The sequence below is a fragment of the Bubalus bubalis genome, chromosome 6, assembly GCF_019923935.1.
Source record: "Bubalus bubalis isolate 160015118507 breed Murrah chromosome 6, NDDB_SH_1, whole genome shotgun sequence".
Lineage (NCBI taxonomy): Eukaryota > Metazoa > Chordata > Mammalia > Artiodactyla > Bovidae > Bubalus > Bubalus bubalis.
In genome coordinates, this window is record NC_059162.1 from 54,811,938 (window position 1) to 54,832,345 (window position 20,408).

Here is a 20,408-nt window from a genome sequence, read left to right on the forward strand (position 1 = left end):
TCAGGTTTTACCTTTCTGTGAAATCTATTCCCTTTCTTCTTTTATATGCTGTTCACAGTTTCTTCATGAAAATACTGTTCAGCCTTCAGCTATTGTTTAATTTACTGTTGTAGAACTTTCAGACAAATATTAAGTGAATTTCTTTATAAGCATGTATTTGTTAATACTTCTATGATCCTCAAAAAGATTTATAAAGAAAGAGAAGCTGTGTGCTGTGCTCTGCTCAGTCACTCAGTTGTGTCTGACTCTTTGCGACCCTTTGGACTGTAGCCCAGCAGGCTCCTCTGTCCATGGGATTTTTCAGGAGAGAATGGTGGAGTGGGTTGCCATTTTCTCCTCCAGCACAACACACGGCATTCACTAATTAATTACTTCTATGATCCTCAAAAAGTTTTATAAAGAAAAAGGAGCAGTCCTAAATTTAAAAGTGAGGTAGTGAAATTACTTGCTGCAATAACTTAATACCCTATTCAGAATAGCCTTTTACCTCAGCTTAGGCTGTATGTTCCTATGTTAATAAAAGTAATAAATTAGATAGAAGAATGGTTAGGCAGAAGAAGCCAGCCATTAGTTATTTAAATGTGCCATTATCCATTCCCTTTGGGCTCCACTTGTATTTTTCATTAAAATTTTGAGTCTTCTTGGAAAATTGAGAAGTTGTGGCTGGACAGATTGTCCTTACCTTCATTCCTATTAATAGTTGTAAAGTTTATTCTAATCTTCTTGACACTTTGTTTGTGTTTTACATGAAGGGTTTTCTTGAAATATAAGGTCCTTTCTTTCCCTGCCCAGCAGCTAGTTGATATACAAATAGTTTATATAAATTGGTATTTATGTCCAGAAAAATATAATGTAACATAAGGTAAGGAAATTTAAAATTATTTATTGATGGCCGCATCCACTCTTCAAAGCCATAAAATCTCACCAATTTGAACCTGGAAAAGATAAAACTCTGAAAAGAGAAAATGAGATTGTATTAAAGGATGTGTTTAAAAAATCTATTTTGATTAAGTATAACTAACCAAATAATTGTCATGTGGCAGTCCTTTGGGACTTCATTTAAAAAAAGAAAAAAGTGACACTTGAGTTTGAATGGTAAATGCAGATTCTTGGAGTCTTTAATAGACTATAGAAATAACTCAAATGAGCTCAATATATATGCTCCAGTATGTGTATAATAGTGAAAACCATCTACATCATGCTGTAATATATAGCTATTTGATCTCAGATGTGTTAAATAGAAAAAAGTTTGGAGAATATTTATAGTGTGATCCCATTTGGTTTTAACCTTATAAGAACCTCTTAATAGAGGTTTGCTAGGGGAGATGTAGGGGAACTTTAAAACACAGAAATAATAAAGTGAATTTCTTTATAAGAATGTATTCGTGGATTACTTCTGTGATCCTCAAAAAAATTTATTGCGAAGAAGTCAGTTCTAAATACAGGAAGCAATATAATAGTTACCACACATTCTGCTATGCCCTAAACTGTTCAGATGTTTTACATATAGTAAACTTTTTAATGTTAATACAACAACCCTTTGAGATAATAGATATTGAGACCATTATTGTTGTTACTGTAGCCCTACTTTCTACTTTTTAACTGTTAAAAAGTATTTTTGTTTTCTTTTTCACTTAGACATTTTATACTACCAGGTCCCAAGATTAGAATGCAGGTGGAAGGGAGGTAGGATGGAAGTTATACTTAATACTTTGATTTTTGTCTTTTAGAGATTGGAGATATTGCTGGTGTTGCTGATGTTACAATCAGGCAGTCGTACAGACTAATCTATCCTCGGGCCCCAGATCTCTTTCCTACAGACTTCAAATTTGACACCCCTGTGGACAAATTACCACAGCTATAAGTTGAGGAAGCTAATGTGAAATTCCTGTGAACACTGAACTTTGCCTGTTGTACATAGCCTATATATACCAAGTGCTGGATTGAGCCTTTAATAAGGAAAAACGAAAGACATGGTACGCATTCCAGGGCTAAATATAAATTGCTTGGCATTCTGTATGTATATACTAGTGAAACATATTTAATGATTTAAATTTCATATTAAATTTGCTTTCTTTTGTAGCTATCTAGGAAACTGTATTTTGGAAAATATTTGAAATTCTTGAATAAAATGTTTTTCAAAACTAAAGTTTTTGTTATAATTATGTTACATATGTAATTTTTTAATTTATATATATAATCACATATAATGCATATTGCAGCTAATAAAGATGATAGAGGTCCTTGTTTTCCATTACTGTTTTCATATATATTTAATTTTCTTATTTTAATAAAGTTCTGGAAATAACAGGCTTTTGAGGAACCACTGTTGAACATATTTAGTTTGCAGGTTGAAAGACGGTATGTGTGTGATTTTTTAATACTTGTGTATTAATAAGCAAGAAGTGATTAAACGGGGCCTTGAAAGGCACTGGCTTTAGAAATGTAAGAATGTGTAAGTATGTGTTTTTTCTTGGTGAGCTAGTTGAGTGGAATAATTAGTAGTAGAGACAGATGGCAGTTTTCAGATGTTTACATTTTAGTCTATAGAATCTGCATATCTATACTTCTTTGTTATTTTTACATTTTGGATACTCATAGTCTAAAACAGCATTTAAAATGGAAACTGTTGGGCCTAAGGATGTCCAGGAATTTTTTTATCAAGCGTCCCCCCTCGGTGGTTGTGATGTGAAGATGTTTTGCATATCACTCTTTGATAAACACTAATTTAAGGTTTCTTGTCACGACTGAGCGACTGAACTGAACTGACTGCTAGGCAGTGCAAGCGAAGACCAACAACATTTTGCCCTTTTACTAGTTAGGTAGTTTGTACTGGGGCCTTGAAGCCATGCTAAACATCTCTGTAAACTGTACTGCTTCAAAATAGGTCTCATGGTTCTTATACATTTGTAAAGAGGTTAACACTAGTTTGGGCTTCCCTGGTGGCTCAGTAAAGAATCCACCTGCAGCGCAGCAGACCAGGGTTCAGTCCCTGGGTAGGGAAGATCCCCTGGAGAAGGCAGTGGCTATCCACTCCACTATTCTTGCCTGGAGAATTCCATGGACAGAGGAACCTGGTGGGCTCCAGTCCATGGGGTCACAAAAAGTCAGACACGAATGAGTGACTAACACTTCACTTTTCAGTACTAACTAGATTTAAAAGACAGTCTCCTGTTGTGGCCTTGGTAGGCAAATTCCAGCCCTGGTCCAGGAAGGAATTTTCCCTATTAGAAGATCAGACCTCCCCTGTCATTTCTGTTGACCATGGAAGGGAAAGGTCAGACGATGAAGACAAATGATATTTCTCCTTTGCACAAAATGTAGGACATTGCAATAGTACTACTCACAGCTGTGGGAGAATACTAGACAAATCGACACAAGAACACTATAACCCAAATCAAGGATTGCAAGGATAGTGGTGAAATGTAGACTCCAGGCACATAGAGCCTGTCTCACCCAGAGTGGGACCTAGGAAGAAACAGAATCCTAGGTTACTCTCCCTTCCTGGGCATCACATCTCCCTTCCTGGGCACCATACATCTCCATCTTTACAAGTGTAGATTGAGAGCAGTAGCCTCCCTCCTCTAATGCGCCACAATTTTTAGTGATTGACCACAAAACCACTGTTCAGTAGTGACGTTCTACAAGCTGCAACCAGATAAATAGATCTTTTTAAAGGTTATTTTTGCAATTATCAAAGGTTAGTGCATGTGCATTACAGAAATTTGGAAAATGCATAATGAAAACACCCATGAGCTACCTGGAAATAGTCACCAGCATTTTGGTATTTAATTCCTTTCTGTTTGTTATATTTTCTTTTTAAAATAAAGCTGCAGTTTGGGTATAGTAATATTTGTTTAGTCTTTTCATTTTCTTGCCTAAAAAATGTATTCAGTCTAGTCGGCTCAGTCGTGTCCGACTCTGCAACCCCATAGACTGCAGCATGCCAGGCCTTCCTGTCCATCACCACCTCCCGGAGTTTACCCAAACTCATGTCCATCGTTGGTGATGCCATCCAACCCTCTTATCCTCTATCATCCCCTTCCCCTCCTGCCTTCAATCTTTCCCAGCATCAGGGTCTTTTCAAATGAGTCAGCTGTTTGCATCAGGTGGCCAAAGTATTGGAGTTTCAGCTTCAACATCAGTCCTTCCAGTGAACACCCAGGACTGATCTCCTTTAGGATGGACTGGTTGGATCTCCCTGCAGTCCAAGAGACTCTCAAGAGTGTTCTCCAACACCACAGTTCAAAAGCATCAATTCTTCGGCTCTCAGCTTTCTTTATAGTCCAACTCTCACATCCATACATGACCACTGGAAATACCATAGCTTTGACCAGACGGACCTTTGTTGGCAAAGTAATGTCTCTGCTTTTTAATATGCTGTCTAGGTTGGTCATAACTTTCTTCCAAGGAGTAAGTGTCTTTTGATTTCATGGGTGCAATCACCATCTGCAGTGATTTTGGAGTCCCCGAAAATAAAGTCATCCACTATTTTCCCATCTATTTGCCATGAAGTGATGGGACCGGATGCCATAAGATAACTAGAAAAATGTAGGTAAGCAAAAAGAAAAGGGAACTAGCTCCTGCTACTCAGCTATATCAATAACTTGGTCTTTTTTAAAAATATATTTTAAAAAATGGATCATTTTTTAAATGTATTTAAATACATTTTAAAATGTATTTGCATTTTTAGAGAACAGCACTTAGAGTCTTAACCTCAAGGTGGCAAAAGCTCCCCACTTCACTGAGAGCTGTAGAAGTTGAAGCCACCTTCTGTTCGGGGGCCTACATTTCAGCAACTTAGGAATATTCGTGAGCTGTGCAAGCCATTTCTATGAACAAAGAAGGTAAAGTGCATGCCAGCGTCTTTTGAACAGTAGAAAACTCGTTTACTGTGGCCCCTTCTATTTGGGTATTTGAAACAAAGGTTTAACTGAAAGCCACAATAATTGGCAGTCTCTGCTAATAATCTCATTCAAGGACTTAATTATGAATTTCATGGAATCTGAGTTTACTCCAGTTTAATCTCCCTATTTTGTAGTTGAGAGAAGCACAGAGAAACCAAAAGCTGTGTCCAAGTTTGCTTAGCAGAGAGAGGACTAACTCAGGTCTGGTGGTCTCTCAATCCAGTGTTCTTTTCTACTAAACCATAAAGTTGAAGTTTATTTCATAGGATGCTGCTTCAGGACTGATTTTAGTCGTAGCTTTCAAATAGACCGGTTTCTAAATGAACAGAATTATTCAATGTAGTATTTGTATCTGGCTCTGGGGAAAGTTCCTCAGAGTGAGGTTTGAATTATTTTTAAATCAGCTCAGATGACAAAGAGTTAATAGCTAGAAACTGTTCTTCTATCTGACTAATTGAAATGCTGCTTAGACTAAATGCCTCTTGATAGTAAGCCTTTGTGTTCAGAGCAACAAATGTACTTTACCCAGGGTTATCTTTGGTTTCTGAGCTAATTTTGTATCACAGGTGCAAGATTTACTTTAATTATCAAGATGAACAGCTGGGAAGGGTCAGCCTGTTACCCATCTGGTCCTAATCCAGCCAAGAGGCCTCTGTGCCCCATGCCAATATTTCCAATTGTCAGTGGCCCTGACTTTTCCTGTTGCTGGAGTTTTAATCTCATCTGCCAATTGCAGAGCTACTGAGAGATTCCCTGGCCCCCTAAACACCTCACTCTCCCCATCTCAGATATTACACATACATATTTCTTTCATCAGGATCTCAAGATCTTAAGGTGTCACTGTGAAACTGCCATTCAGCCGATCTCCAGGCCATCGGGGCACCAGCGTCTCTCAAAAGCAAACTTCATTCATAATTCTTACTGGCATTTCTCTGGCTGGGGGGACATTTAGCTGCCATTCTGGGAGGCTCAAGCTCATACTTGGGAAAAGAGGAGAAGGGAAAAAGTGACCATAAAACTTTTTTTCTGCAGAGTACCATAACCTCATAGTCTTTCTGACCTGCAACAACCTATGGTTGGTAGAGCCATTATTTGGTTTGGGGTTTTTTTTAGTTCATCATTCCTCTTTTTTTTTAAACTGAAGATTTACAATGTGTAAATCTGCTGTATAAGCCACAGTGATTCAGTTATACACATATATACATTTTAAAAATACTCTTTGCCATTATGGTTTATCTTAGGATGTTGAAGTGGGATACAAGATTAACATGCAGAAATCAGTTTCTTTAACAATGAAATATCAGAAAAGGACTCAGAACTTTCAACATCCTGCTGCATTGCTGTGGCCCAACAAACATCTGGTATTTGAACAGCTCCTCTCACTCCTAATTTGTCAATGTGAGCAGAGGTATATTCTTCAGTACAAAATAGGGGCTTGGATTTGGGCTCTTACACCACAGTTTAGCTCTATGACTTTTGAGTCTACCATCATATTGGAGATGGTGGATGCTGAATGACAACTCTAAAAGGCATTTCATTAAGGGTTTTCCAGTAGCATGGACATCAAACTATGTAGGCTAGGGCTTCGATGGAAGACAGGCCTCCACTGTGTGATGACCTGGGCCCCCAGGCTGCTTCTGCTCTGACTTTGTTATGTGTTGGAGATTTTGAAAGGAAGGTTAAAAATGAATGACCTACTATAACTCCTTCATTTTACAGTAAGAACATCATTAGGGTGAAATGTTCACATCACTAGTGAGGTGAAATCACTTCTGCGCAGCAAAGGAAACAACAAAATGAAAATGCAGCCTACAGAATGGGAGAAAATATTTGTAAGTCATATCTCTGATAAGGAGTTAATATCCAAAATAATATAGAGACTCATACAACTCAATACCAAAACAAAAGCAACCTCTCTCCCAAACAATTCAATTAAAAAAATAGGCAAAGGATCTGAATAGACATTTTTCCAAAGACGATATACAGATGCCCAACAGGTACATGAAAAGGTGCTCAACATCACTATAATCACAGAAACATGAATCCAAACCACAGTATGGTATAACCTCACAACTATTAGACTGGCTGTTACCAAAAAGACAATAAGCAAGTGTTAAACAAGGCTGTGAAGAAAAAGGAATCCTCAATGCATTATCAGTGGGTATGTAAATTCGTACAGCCACTACGGGAAACAGTATAGAGATTCCTTAAAAAAAAACAACATAGAACTACTATATGATCTAACAATTCCACTTCTGGGTATTCATCTGAAGGAAACGAAACCACTAACTCAAGATATATGCACCTCCATGTTCATTTCAGCATTATTTACAATAGCCAAGCTCTGGAAATGACCTTAGTGTCCACTGATCCTTGAATGGATAGAGAAGATGCGATATATAGATACAATGGAATATTCTTCAGCCATTTGTGACAACATGGATGGACCCTGAGGACATTATGCTAAGTGAAATAAGTCAGACAAACACCATTCAATTTCACACATGGTATCCAAAAACAAAAATCAAAATGACTTCACAGAGGACAAATTGGTGCTTGGGTGGGGAGAGTGGGAGAAATGGCTGAAGGTGATCAAAGGGTATAAACTCACAAAATTAGTTCACTTTGTTGTACAGCAGAAACTAACAACATTGTAAAGCAATTATACTCCATTAAAAAGTAAGTCATGGGGATGTAAAATATAGGTGGTGATTATAGCTTATTTGAAAGTTGTTAAGAAAATAGATCTTAAAAGTTCTCATTACAAGAAAAATAATTTTGTAACCATGTATTGTGACAGATGTTAACTAGAATTATTGTGGTGATAACTTTACAAAACAATTTCTTGAATGAACCTTTTGGCCAATCCAATAAAAATACCAAGTCATTATGTCATATACCTGAAACTATATTAATATAATGAAATGTGACATTTTTCAATTATACCTCAATAGGAAGAATTGGTTGAATTTAATAAAGAGGGTTGATTTGTTTTTTGGGATAGGAAACCACACTGGAGTATATACTTATGACTAAATGATTCATTTATAGATCAAATGGTTAAGCACTAAACTTTTTAGGTTTCTTTTCTCATTCTATGCAAGTTTCTAGAACAAAGTAGTTTACTTAAAAAGAGAAACTTTCAACTCTTACTATGAAAATGGCCCTGGCAATGATTCAGAGAAAATAATGAGCGGGTTTGGGAAAAGCCTATCTTGTATTGTCTGAAGAAGCAACGTGAAATAAAGATGAATTCTTTGGGTTATTTTCTTACAATTGCCTTTAGGTTAAACCTAAAGAAACAATTCAGAATGCTGAAAGAAAAAAAAAATGGGGGAAGGGGAACAAAGGGCACTTTTAGAATGATTTAAGTAAAGTTCAATCTGTAAAATATAGTGTAATTATTATGCAATGATAAGAATTCCATGGACTATATAAAGGGCTTGCAAAGTCAGACATGGCTGAGAGACTTTCACTGTCACTTCACTAACTTTCTAGCATACTTCCCCAAATAGCAGGGGCTAGAAAGCAAAACTACCCACCAAAAACAAACCAAAAATCCCAGACTTTCTTGAAGTTTTTTAGATATAAAATTGAGTTCTTAATTTAGGTATAAATTCAGATCTCAAAGTTGAGATCATGACATCCCCATGTTATTTCAGTCATGGGATGGCTTGATACAATGCCAGCGGGATCAACAAGCTTAGGCTGGTGGCCCTGGGGACCATGAGCGGCAGTCACACCCAGCACATACTGCAAGCAAGGGCTTCACATACTGCTCTGGGTGGCTCTAAGACAGTTACAGATGTAATCAACCTTATGCCTGAAGTAGGAGGGGATAGATAGGTTTGTGTGATCTTTTCAGGCAATAGTACTATTTTTTAAAAATTTATTTTTGTATTTTATTGATACATAGTTAATTTATAATATTGCATTAATTGCTGCTGCACAGCAAATTCAGTTATATATATATACATTTATTTTATGTATACATATTCTTGTATGATGGAGAAGGCGATGGCACCCCACTCCAGTACTCTTGCCTGGAAAATCCCATGGATGGAGGAGCCTGGTAGGCTGCAGACCATGGGGTCGCGAAGAGTCGGACACGACTGAGCGACTTCACTTTCACTTTTCACTTTCATGCATTGGAGAAGGAAATGGCAACCCACCCCAGTGTTCTTGCCTGGAGAATCCCAGGGACGGGGGAGCCTGGTGGGCTGCCGTCTATGGGGTCGCACAGAGTTGGACACGACTGAAGTGACTTAGCAGCAGCATTCTTGTATGATATACATACATATTATGTATACATATTCTTTTCCATTATGGTTTATCTCACAATATTGACTATAGTTTTCTGCTATAGGGCCTTATTGTTTTGCAGGTAAGTTTTAAAGCAAAAGACACTTTCTTTTCCCATGAAGAGTTGGTCTTTTTAGTATCATTAAACTCTTGAAGTAATGTATACAAAGATGAACAAAGATAGGATGGATGTTAATCCTTTTTGTATTCTACAAAGAATAAGAAAGAAAGCAAGAAGCCTCCAGTGGTTAACAGTTTACCCTTAATTTCAGTTTTGCAACTGTTCCATTTTTTTTTTTCCAACAAAAAGCATTTGTCAAGCAACTACACATTCTGAGTATGTGTTATGTTTAAAAAGTGGTGTGGTAGTTCATTTATGGGAATTTTATCCCTTTGAATTCCTTTATACCCATCCAGTCATTCACTTATTCAATCACCAACTGACTATAGGGAGCTTAAGAGCATGAATCTTGTGAAAGACTGGGCTGGAGTCCTGACTCTTCCACTTACTGTGTGACTTTGCACAAGTTACTTAGCTTTCTTAAGTCTCAGGTTTCTTACTTAGAAACTGCGAATACTTAGCGTTTTTCACAGGGTTGTTGTGAAGATTCCGTAGAGTAACACAAAGGCCTGATTTTTTTTTTTTAATGAATCTTATTACTTAATAAAAGCCTATTACTCTTTATTGAATGCTACAGTGCATCAGCAACAGAGCTGTGCACTTGGCATCTAAGCTGAATAAAACACAACTTATCGAGAAAAGAGACATGTACACAAATAAATGCAATACAGCATGGAGAGTATTTTGCAGATTATGGTGGGGGCGCAAGTGAGAACTTGATTAATTCTATATTGAGAGTGAGTGGTCAGAGAATGTTTTTCCCTTAGCAGAATCTGGAAAATGATTACCATTGAGTTCACTGGGTTTAGGCCCATCTCTGGGAAGACTGAAAATGATCACCATGAATCAAACCAGGCGGCCTCCTACTGCCTGGATCCTGTGGGGATGACAAAAGTTTGGCTGGCTTGCACCCTCCCATCAACATGTAAACACATTGCAGTCTCTTCTGGGTCCTAAACTCTTTGCTCCTTGGCACTTTCTTGCTCTCATAGCCAAACTTCTTGAAAGATCGCCCCTTGTTCCCACTGTAAACCTCTCCAGCCTAGGCCTCTTCCCGAATTCTAGGCTTGGACATCTCAACATGGAAAAGACACAACACAGAATAAAGAAATACATATATATGCATTACTTTTAATTTATATAGTTTTATTAACTAAACTAGAAGTAATTTCCAGTTCAAACAGTTAATGCACACTTTAGACTGCTTTTTTCTTCATAGGCCTCATTTCAAAGGTCTCCAATTTACAGCATTGGCCTCAAATGACAACATTTAAAAGGTCATTTTGGCATTTATTTCTTACCTATTCTAACTAGACTACAACACAACTTGAAGGAATAGTGAAGCAGTAGTATCAGTGTGCAAAGAAAAAGCAGGTACCAAGGAGGCATCAGGGGTTCTTTAGAAATCAAAGTGCAATTTATTTGCTTTATCAGAAAAGCCTGGGTTTTGATGAGCCCAGGATGGTGGATTAGAAAAAGCTATGACTTTTTTTTTTTTTTTTTTTACAGTGTTTAAATGCTGGAAATCCCTAGAAGTCTACTAAGTGGTTTATAAGCAGTTTGGGGGCCAAAGATAAAATTACTGGGATTAAGGTTTTTTCACACAATTTCAAATTTGTAAAAGATAAAAGTAGTTACTATTTCCATAGAAACCTAACTCTTGTTAATAATTACATTCTTAAATACTGCATGCACCAACACAGAATGTGCCAATCAGATAAGGCAATAAGGTATTTTCATTTGCATATTGTTTAGTCTTGGTTAGTTCACATTTTTCATTAATTTTTTATATTATATCCATATTTCACAAAATAAACCAGCAATTCAAAAATGGCTCACTAAAATATAAAACGCATGAAGAAGCAAATATTATAATTCACCATAATGCTATCAATGTCAAAAATACTGACCTGGATTCCACTGAGAATCTAAAATATGAATCTGTACACTAGGAGAAATAAACTTGTGAGTGTGATGCCTTTGTATAAATAGCAAAAAAGAAAATAGAAATTAGGAACTGTATCAACAATTACCTAAAAATTGCATTTTTTCAGGACCATTGATGTGTTTGCCTATTTCCCATTGAGGCATTGAAGGTAGTGACATGAAGCTTTTAAGCTTTCATATCATTTTTTTTTTTTTTTGGCCATGTGGCATGGCATGTGGGATCTTAGTTCCCTGAGCAAGGATCAAACCTGTGCCTTCTGCAGTGGAAGCAATGAGTATTAACCACTGGATCTCCAGGGAAGTCCCTCCTGTTACTTTTCAAATATAGTGATCACTTTGGTAAACTGAACAAGTTTTTCTAAAACAAGTGAAAAATAATGCTTTCTAGTATGAAACTGAATCACAAATACAGACTCTTAAAAATGAGGGTCTATAATGGCAGAAGAGACATAAAAATATGAAATGAAGAAAAGTTGATAAAGAATCCTGCAATGCTCCATTTAAATCAGCATAAACTCATAATTTTGAAAAAGGTTTATTTCTATATCAACTGAAAGGATTTAGAAATCATGACTTCACAACAGCAGATTTTAAGTTTCTAAATATTCTTTCTCATAGAAAGGGCTAATTCCAGGTTTTGCAGGGATTGCATATATTGGGACAAGAACAAACATCTCATAGCACAAGCAAGCAAGGAGGTACTCAAACACCAATGGGTTCAAGTCTGGGGACGAAGCATCCAAGAAAAAAAATAGTAATAGCAATGGATTATAATACAATGATTTTAAAAAACCCACACAATACTCAATTTTATTTTTTAAGTGAGGTTAGGAGGATAAAGGGAAAACTTAACAGGAATGGCAGTTATCACATGTAGATGAAATACTAGGGTTGGAAAATTATTCTGCAACTCCCAATGTAGTAAGTTATTCAGGTAAGTATTGGGAGGAAGGTTGTTTGGGAAAAAATGTATTGTCTCAGATTGTCTGTTAGTTATAAAGGAAAAATATATCTTCACAAAGAGAGCTCTCATGGTCATCAACTTAAACAAGTGATCAAACTTGGAAAAATGTGATATTACATTTCTCCTGATGTAATGCAATAAGAAGTATGTAATACCACTGATGTAGTTAGTATTCCTGGGGGAAAGTAAATGGGAGTTTTAATTTTATTCTGTCTTCATCTTACTTTCAGGGGGAGTTGACTATCTACTGGTCTAACTTAAAACCAACTTAAAAGATTTGTAGCATAACACGAAAAAAAAAAATAACACTGGGCAAAGAAGGGCTCAAGGTTCTGCCTCTGCCACTTAGCAGCCGTGTGAGCTGGGGCAACTTACTTCACTCGGCCACCTTCACAGGGATAGCCTTGGGGATTAAATGCGATCATATATGGTAGAATACTGAAAATTTTTAAATATTACTGTTGTGCTTCTAAAAACAGGGAAAAGTGGTAATACTAAGGTCACAAGCAGGCAATGGTTTCAGGTCAGAGATCTGATTAGGATGACAAGCAAGTGAATAAAGTAGAACCGAATAGAAAGTGGGTGGGGTTAAAAGGCAAGATCTAAAATGTCAGTGAAAATGGGAACACTTAAACTGCCCTGGAAAGCCCAGTGCCAAGACGGTGATCTTGATATCTTAGATTTCTTTCTGTTTATATTCATGCCTAGGAGATACACAGTGCTGATTATTTGAAGAGAGGAGGGGTGTTTTACAAATTACTTAATTATATATCCTTGGCAACATCAAGCACATATTTCATTTATACAAATACCTACTTGGCATGTACACCTAAACAAGAGAGAAAGAAAAGTACATTTTGCTACCAGTTTGTCTCTTGTTTTACTCCATATCTTAATCAATCTATTTTTCAGAGTGAACATGATAAGGGAGCCAGGTGAACTGTCTCTCAGCTGGTCTCAATTTCACATGCCTTTCACAGGTGTTTGTGCTAAGTGATCCTAATACTTAAAAACTTGACTTATGCTCATCTTAATAATGGCAATGTGTTTTGATGCTGAAGGAAAAACTGATCACTTTGACATAAAGACAGTATTTCTGGCTCCAACGTATAAGCAAATAAAGCTACAGCAAAGTTAGCAAGCAATCAAAACTGGAGTGAGAAAAATGTTGAGCAAGAAATGAAAAGGCATCCAAATTCGAAAGAAGGGAGTAAAATTGTTATTTGCAGATTACATGATATTATATAAAGAAAACCCTACAGACTGAAACAAAAAAATTAGAATTAATCAACAAATTCAGTAAAGTTACAGGATGTAAAATCAACATATAAAAATCAGTTGTGTTTCTATATACAACATCTGTATTATTCAAAGTTATCTATAGATTCAGTGCAGTCTCTATCACAATTCCAATGATATTTTCCACATAAATAGAAAAAAATAATCCTAAAAATTTGTTTGGAGCCACAAAAGGAAACTTGAATGACCAAAGTGATCTTGAGAAAGAAGAACAAAACCAAAGGCATTCATTCACACTTGCTCATTTTAAACTATACTACATAGCTAATTAAAACAGCATGGTACTTGCACAAAAGTGGACATAGCACAGTACAGAGTCCAGAAATATGCCCCCCGCATTTATAATCAATTAATATTTGACATGAAGAAGGCAATGGCACCCCACTCCAGTACTCTTGCCTGGAAAATCCCATGGACGAAGGAGCCTGGTGGGCTGCAGTCCATGGGGTCGCACAGAGTTGGACACGACTGAGACTTCACTTTCACTTTTCACTTTCATGCATTGGAGAAGGAAATGGCAACCCACTCCAGTGTTCTTGTCTGGAGAATCCCAGGGACGGGGGAGCCTGGTGGGCTGCCGTCTATGGGGTCACACAGAGTCGGACACAACTGAAGCGACTTAGCAGCAGCAGCAGCAGCAATATTTGACAAGAGATCCAAGAACACTCAATGGGGAAAAGATAGCCCTTTCAATAAAGGGTGCTAGGAAAACTGGACAACCATGTGCAAAAAAATGAAACTGGATCTCTGACACCATTCACAAAAATTAATTCAAGATGGATTAAAGATGTAAACCTAAGATCTAATACCATAAGACTTCATACATAGGAACAAAGTTTCCTGACACTGGTCCGAGCAATGACTTTTTCGATATGATACCAAAAGCACAAGCTACAAAAGCTAAATAAGTGGGACTACATTAACTAAAAAGCTACTGCACAGCAAGAGAAAATTAACAAAATGAAAAGGCAACCTATGGAATGGGAGAAAGTGTTTGCAAACCATGTATCAGAGAAGAAGTTAGTATCCAAAATATACAAAGAACTCATACAAACCAATATAAAAAAAAAACAAAACGAACAATCTGATTGATAAACCTCATGTACAAGTTCATCTAATGATTCTGAGATTCTAATACACTTTAAAGTTTGAGAACCACCAGACTAAGGAAATTTAGTATTGGCTCACTTCATGGTAGTGAGACAAGCTAGCATGGTTGTTTAGATGCAGAAACAGATTTAATATAGATTTGGATGGGTTTAACAGGGTTAAGAAGCAAGAGAGGAGCAGGGGGCTGAGGATATACATTAAACAGTATGATGGAGATGGCAATATAAGGTAGAAAAGGAGAAAAGTGAGGATTCAAGATGGTGAGGAGTATATAATTTATTAATATTACTGAACTGATTAAATCACCATCCAAACTGAAGATCTAAGCTTCTACCTATCAGTATTATTGTTGTTCGGTTGCTAAGTGATGTCTGACTCTTTGCAACCCCATGGACTGCAGCAGGCCAGGCGTCCCTGTCCTTCACTATCTCCCAGAGTTTGCTCAAATATCAAGAGGATAAGATGGTTGGATGGCATCACCGATTCAACAGACAAGAGTTTGAGCAAGCTCCGGGAGTTGGTGATGGATAGGGAAGCCTGGTGTGCTGCAGTCCATGGGGTCGCAAAGAGTCAGACAGGACTGAGCGGCTGAACTGAACTGAGTCAGTGATGCTATCCAACTCTCCCATTCTCTGCTTCCCTCTTTTCCTTTTGTCTTCAATCTTTCCCAGCATCAGGGTCTTTTCCAATGAGTCAGCTCTTCGCATCATCATGTGTATTCCACCCCTATCATATTCTTTCATCAGATAATTCTATCTTTATTTTTCAACAATTACTTGCTTAAAAAAGAAAAGAAAAGCAATTTTTTTTTAATCACATTTATGTTTGGTTTGGCTTAATTTTTAACTTTTAAAAACTTATATGACACTGTACATAGTCTTTATTAGCTTCTTTCACATATTTTGCTCTTTTGTACTGTTCACTATAGGGGCAGTTGATCATCATTGCTCTGTAATATTTCACAGTTTAATTATATTAAACCATTTTCTTCCATTGATAACTATTTGGGTTGTTTCCAATTTTGCTTACAAATAGTGCTAGGAACAGTCTTGTGTGTATGTAAAAAGAGTTTCTTTAGGATACAGGGCACTGTATGCTCAGTCACGCCCAACTCTTTACAATCCCACTGACTGTTGCCAACCAGGCTCCTCTGTCAATGCAATTTCTCCAGGAAAGAATACCAGAGTGGGTAGCCATTTCCTCCTCTAGGGCATCTTCCAAACACAGGGATTGAACCCATGTCTCTTACATCTCCTGCATTGACAGGTGGATTCTTTACCACTTGCACCACCTGGGAAGGCTACAGTACCCAAGTGGAATTGCTGGGTACCAAAGTATGTAAATGTTCAACTTTACAAGATAATACCAAATTGTGTTCCCAGAGTGGCTATTTCTTTATACTCCTCAAAACAATTTACACAAGATCTTTGTTCCACTCCATCTCTACCACTTGATATGAGCTGAATGTAAAATTTTTGCCAACTGAATGCGTGCAATTGCTCAGTGTAAAGAATCTACCTGCCAATGCAGGAACCACAGGAGATGTGGGTTCAACTTGAGTTGGGAAGATCTTCTGGAGGAGGAAATGGCAACTCCAGTATTCTTGCCTGCATAATCTCATGGCCAAAGGAGTCTGGTGGGCTACAGTCCACAGGGTCACAAGAGTTGGACACGACTGAGCAACTGAGCACAGCACACAATTTTATCTCAGTATGGTCTTGATTTTGTAGCTTCTAAGAACAGTTGAGATTGGATACATATACTGTTCATGTGAAATATCTGTTCATATCTTTTGAACTTTGTCACTGTCTTCCTAATTGAATTTCAGGAACTTTTAATGTATATTAGCTATCATTCTGTTACATGATGGAAATAATCTTCCAGTTTGTGACTTGCCTTTTTACTTTATGATGTTTTCTCATAAACAGAACTTTTGAATTTTACTATGGTTGAATTATGAATTTTTCTTAATTTTAGTGCTTTCTTCTCCTATGTATATAGTATTTTCACTGATTGATGTCTTTTGACATTTTTTTACTTCATTTGAAATTTTAGGATGGTGTTACACAGAAATTCAGTTTCTTTTTCCCTTTCCATATGGGTAAGCAATTTTCCTGGCTCTATCTATGGAACATTATTTTTCTCCACTAAATTGTCATATTGCTCTTTTTAAAACTTTTTATTGATTTTATCTTCATCGCTGTGTGGGCTTCCTCTGGGTGTGGTGCGCAGGGGTACTCTTTAGTTGTGGTGTGCATGTTTCTCACTGTGGGGGCTTCTCCTGTTGCAGTGCATGGGCTTAGTTGTCTCTGGGATCTTCCTAGACCAGGGATTGAACCTGTGTCCCCTGCACTGGCAGGTGGATTCTTAACTACTGTGCCACCAGGGAAGTCCCCAGGTTGCTACTTTTGTATATCAAGTTTTATATATATGTGTGGGTCTGTTCCTTGGCCTTATTGTTTAATTTGTAATATGTACCAATTCTGCAAATAATTGCAACACTTTTTAAATTCTTCATATGTGGTAGGGTAAATTCCTTCTCTTTCTCTTTGTTCTTCAGAAATTTTTTAAACTATTCTTTACTATTATTGACTTTTTGTTCTATATAAACTTTCCATGGACTATACAGTTCATGGAATTCTCCAGGCCAGAATACTGGAGTGGGTAGCTGTTCCCTTCTCCAGGGGATCTTCCCAACCCAGGAAACAAACCGGGGTCTCCTGCATTGCAGGCGGATTCTTTTAAGAGCTGAGCTACCAGGGAAGCCCCATATAAATTTTAGAATGAACTTGTAAAGTTCTACCAAAAAAAGATGTTGAAACATCTGACTGGAGTTGCATTAAACCTACAGAGCAATTTGAGGAAAACTTGGTAGCACATGATAATATGGGATATTTCTACATTTACTTAGGTCTTCTTTAATGTCTCCCCGTAAAGAATTAAAAAAAAAAAACAGAAACAACTGATTTTGCACATCTTTTGTTAAATTTATTTTTAGGTAACTTAAATTTCGTTGCTATTGAAAGGTTGTTTTTTAAAAATATTTTGTATTCTAATTACTTGATAATGATCCAAAGACATGTCACCGGCTTTTTGTATCTTCATCTTATAACCAGAATCTTAGATCAACTATGATTGTTAGCTAATTGTAGTCTTTGAGTTTTCTAGGTTGATAATCATAATAACCATTTTACTTCCTCCTTTGAATGCTTATATTATTGAGAGTAGCAGAGTTCAATGTTGAAAAGTAGTAATAACAGGCATCCTAGCCCTATTCCCCAGTTTTAAAGAGAATGTTTCCTCATATGGGATGATGCCATTGAGTTTTGTTACTTGTGTTTTTTTGTTTTACTATATATATCACTTATCAGTTTAACCAACTCTGCCATGCCCTATTAAAGCATGAATGTGATCAGCTGTTTCTAAATCTATTACCTTTTCTTCTATAACCTGTTACTATGGTAAATGACAATTACAGATTTTCTAATACTAAGTCATTCTTAATTTGCTAATGGAATAGTGTGTTTTGTATATATCACTGAACCTGATTTGTTAATATTTTTTAGTATTTTTATATCAATATTTATGAGATAAAATTCATATATATTTAATCTTTTTATTCTAGTTAGAAAATATAATTGGTATAATTTTATAATTTTCTGCAATTTCTGTAAATGCTCCATTTTGTAAATGTATTTGAAAAGAATGTAGATTCTCTTAATTGCTGGATGCAGAAATCTATGTATGCCCACTGGACCAAGCTTATTGTTTTCTTCAACATTTTTTATCTTTGCTAATTAAAAAGTCTGTTGTCCAAGAATGTGAGTTGAACTCTTCCACCCTGATGAATATTTGTTATTTTTAAGTTGCTCTTAAAGTTTGTATTTAGAGACTACTTTATTAGATACATATGTGCTTTGAATTACTGTACCTTTTTGGTGAATTTAATCTTTTATCATTGTGTAGAAACACTCCACTCTTGGTGACAAAAACGTCTTTTTTTCAAGATGCATCGAAAATCAGTTTTGTTCGATATTAAGTAAAGCTAGCACAGCTTCAGTTTGACTGGTTTTTGCATCATATACATTTCCTCCTACTTTTACATCCAACTTCTCTATGTATATTTTAGATTGATCTTTTTGTAAACATTAGAAAGTCAATTTCCTTTTTTACTTTGCTTTTAACTAAAGCCTTTAACCAGCTTTCTCTATTTACATTGCTATACATTTAGACTTCTACCATCTTATCTTTGATTTGAAATTTATATACACTATATTCTTTCAGTGAATATCCTTGACATTTTATGATTATATATTTAACTAAAGTTAATCAGTACCTTGACACCCCAACAACACAACAGAATACTTTAGCTCTGATCGTCTCTCCACTTTCTTACATTTGCTATCCAGGTTTCTGTTAACTTAACCTAGGGAAAAAAAAGCTTCTATGTGTGGACCTGGTTTATTTAAATTTCCTTGTTTACCATTTTATTTGCTTACAAGCCTTTTTTTGTATCTTAGATCATCATTTTGGGATCATTTTCTTTCTTCTTGAAGCACTTCCTTTTGAGTACGACTCTTGATCCAAACTTTTAAAAAATATTTTAAATTTCTCTGATTCTTAAAAAAAATAATTTTACTTTCTACACAATTCCAGGTTGACATTTCATTTTTCAATGCTCCGAAAATAATATTCCGCTGCTTCTATTGCTGCTATTGAAAAGTTAACTGTTTGTCTTTCTTTCATAGATAATTAGTCCTTTCTCCCTGGTATTTTCAAAATGTTGTCTTTGCGGTCTGCAGTTTCACTACAATGATGGAATTGTCCAGGCAAGAATACTGGAGTGGGTAGCCATTTCCTTCTCCAAGGATCTTCCTGACCCAGGGATGGAACCCAGGTCTCCTGTTATTGCAGGCAGATTCTTTATTGTCTGAGCCGTCAGGGAAGCCCTTATACTATCAGTCCTTTCCCCCTGCATATTTTCAAGATGTTGCCTTTGTGGTTTGCAGCTTCACAACAATGATTCCATGCATAAATTTATGTTTCTGCGTGGAGAATATGGTACTTCTTAAATATTTTTCATCTCTGGGAAATTCGCAGCCATTATCTCTGTACATACTGCCTCTCTTCTGTTTCTTCTGATTGAGTCTCCCTTCTGTCTTCCATACCTCTTAAACCTCCTTTCATATTTTTCATTTTCTCATTGCTTTATTTGACTTACTAAGTTCTTTTTTCACCTGTCTCATCTGCTGTAATGCTTCCACTGAGTTTCAAACTTGGTCAATTATATATATTTAAAAAATTTTTTTCAAAATGTTAATTTCCTTCAAATATCATTTTACTTATTTATACTGGTAAATTTTAGGCATATAAACATTTTTATATAGTTATATTCTGCATCTAAGGGTCCTAATGTTTGCAATCTTTTGAAGGGGAAGTCTGTATTTGCTTTTTTTATTGGCTTCACTAAAGATAACTTCCTGTCACTCATCTATTTGGTGATCTGTGATAGTGTACTGCTTGATTTTAATTTGTGAAAATCCTATATATTTCCATCCTGGAGAAGTTTAATTCAGAAAATATTTGATTCTACTAGTAGACAGACAGTGATATGTAAAATAGAACTTGAGCTCCTCTAGAGAATTTTAGCACAGAATGTAAGTTCTATTGCAATTCCAAAGTTTGTTATCCCCATAACAACGGTGCTACAGAAATCCATCCTTGGCAACTCTATTTCTTCTGGGTGCCTGCATTTCCA

General features: G+C 36.3%; 1 protein-coding gene across 1 annotated transcript in view; it reads left to right on the plus strand.

Moving 5' to 3' along the window:
• Window positions 1–2,149, plus strand: part of GTF2B (general transcription factor IIB) — a 30,740-nt gene extending 28,591 nt beyond the window's left edge. Inside the window, exon 7 of the mRNA XM_006074862.4 lies at window positions 1,731–2,149. Coding sequence (XP_006074924.1) covers window positions 1,731–1,864 — 134 coding nt within the window. The 3' untranslated portion in view covers window positions 1,865–2,149. The remainder of the gene's footprint in view (window positions 1–1,730) is intronic.
• The last annotated feature ends 18,259 nt before the right edge of the window (window positions 2,150–20,408 follow it).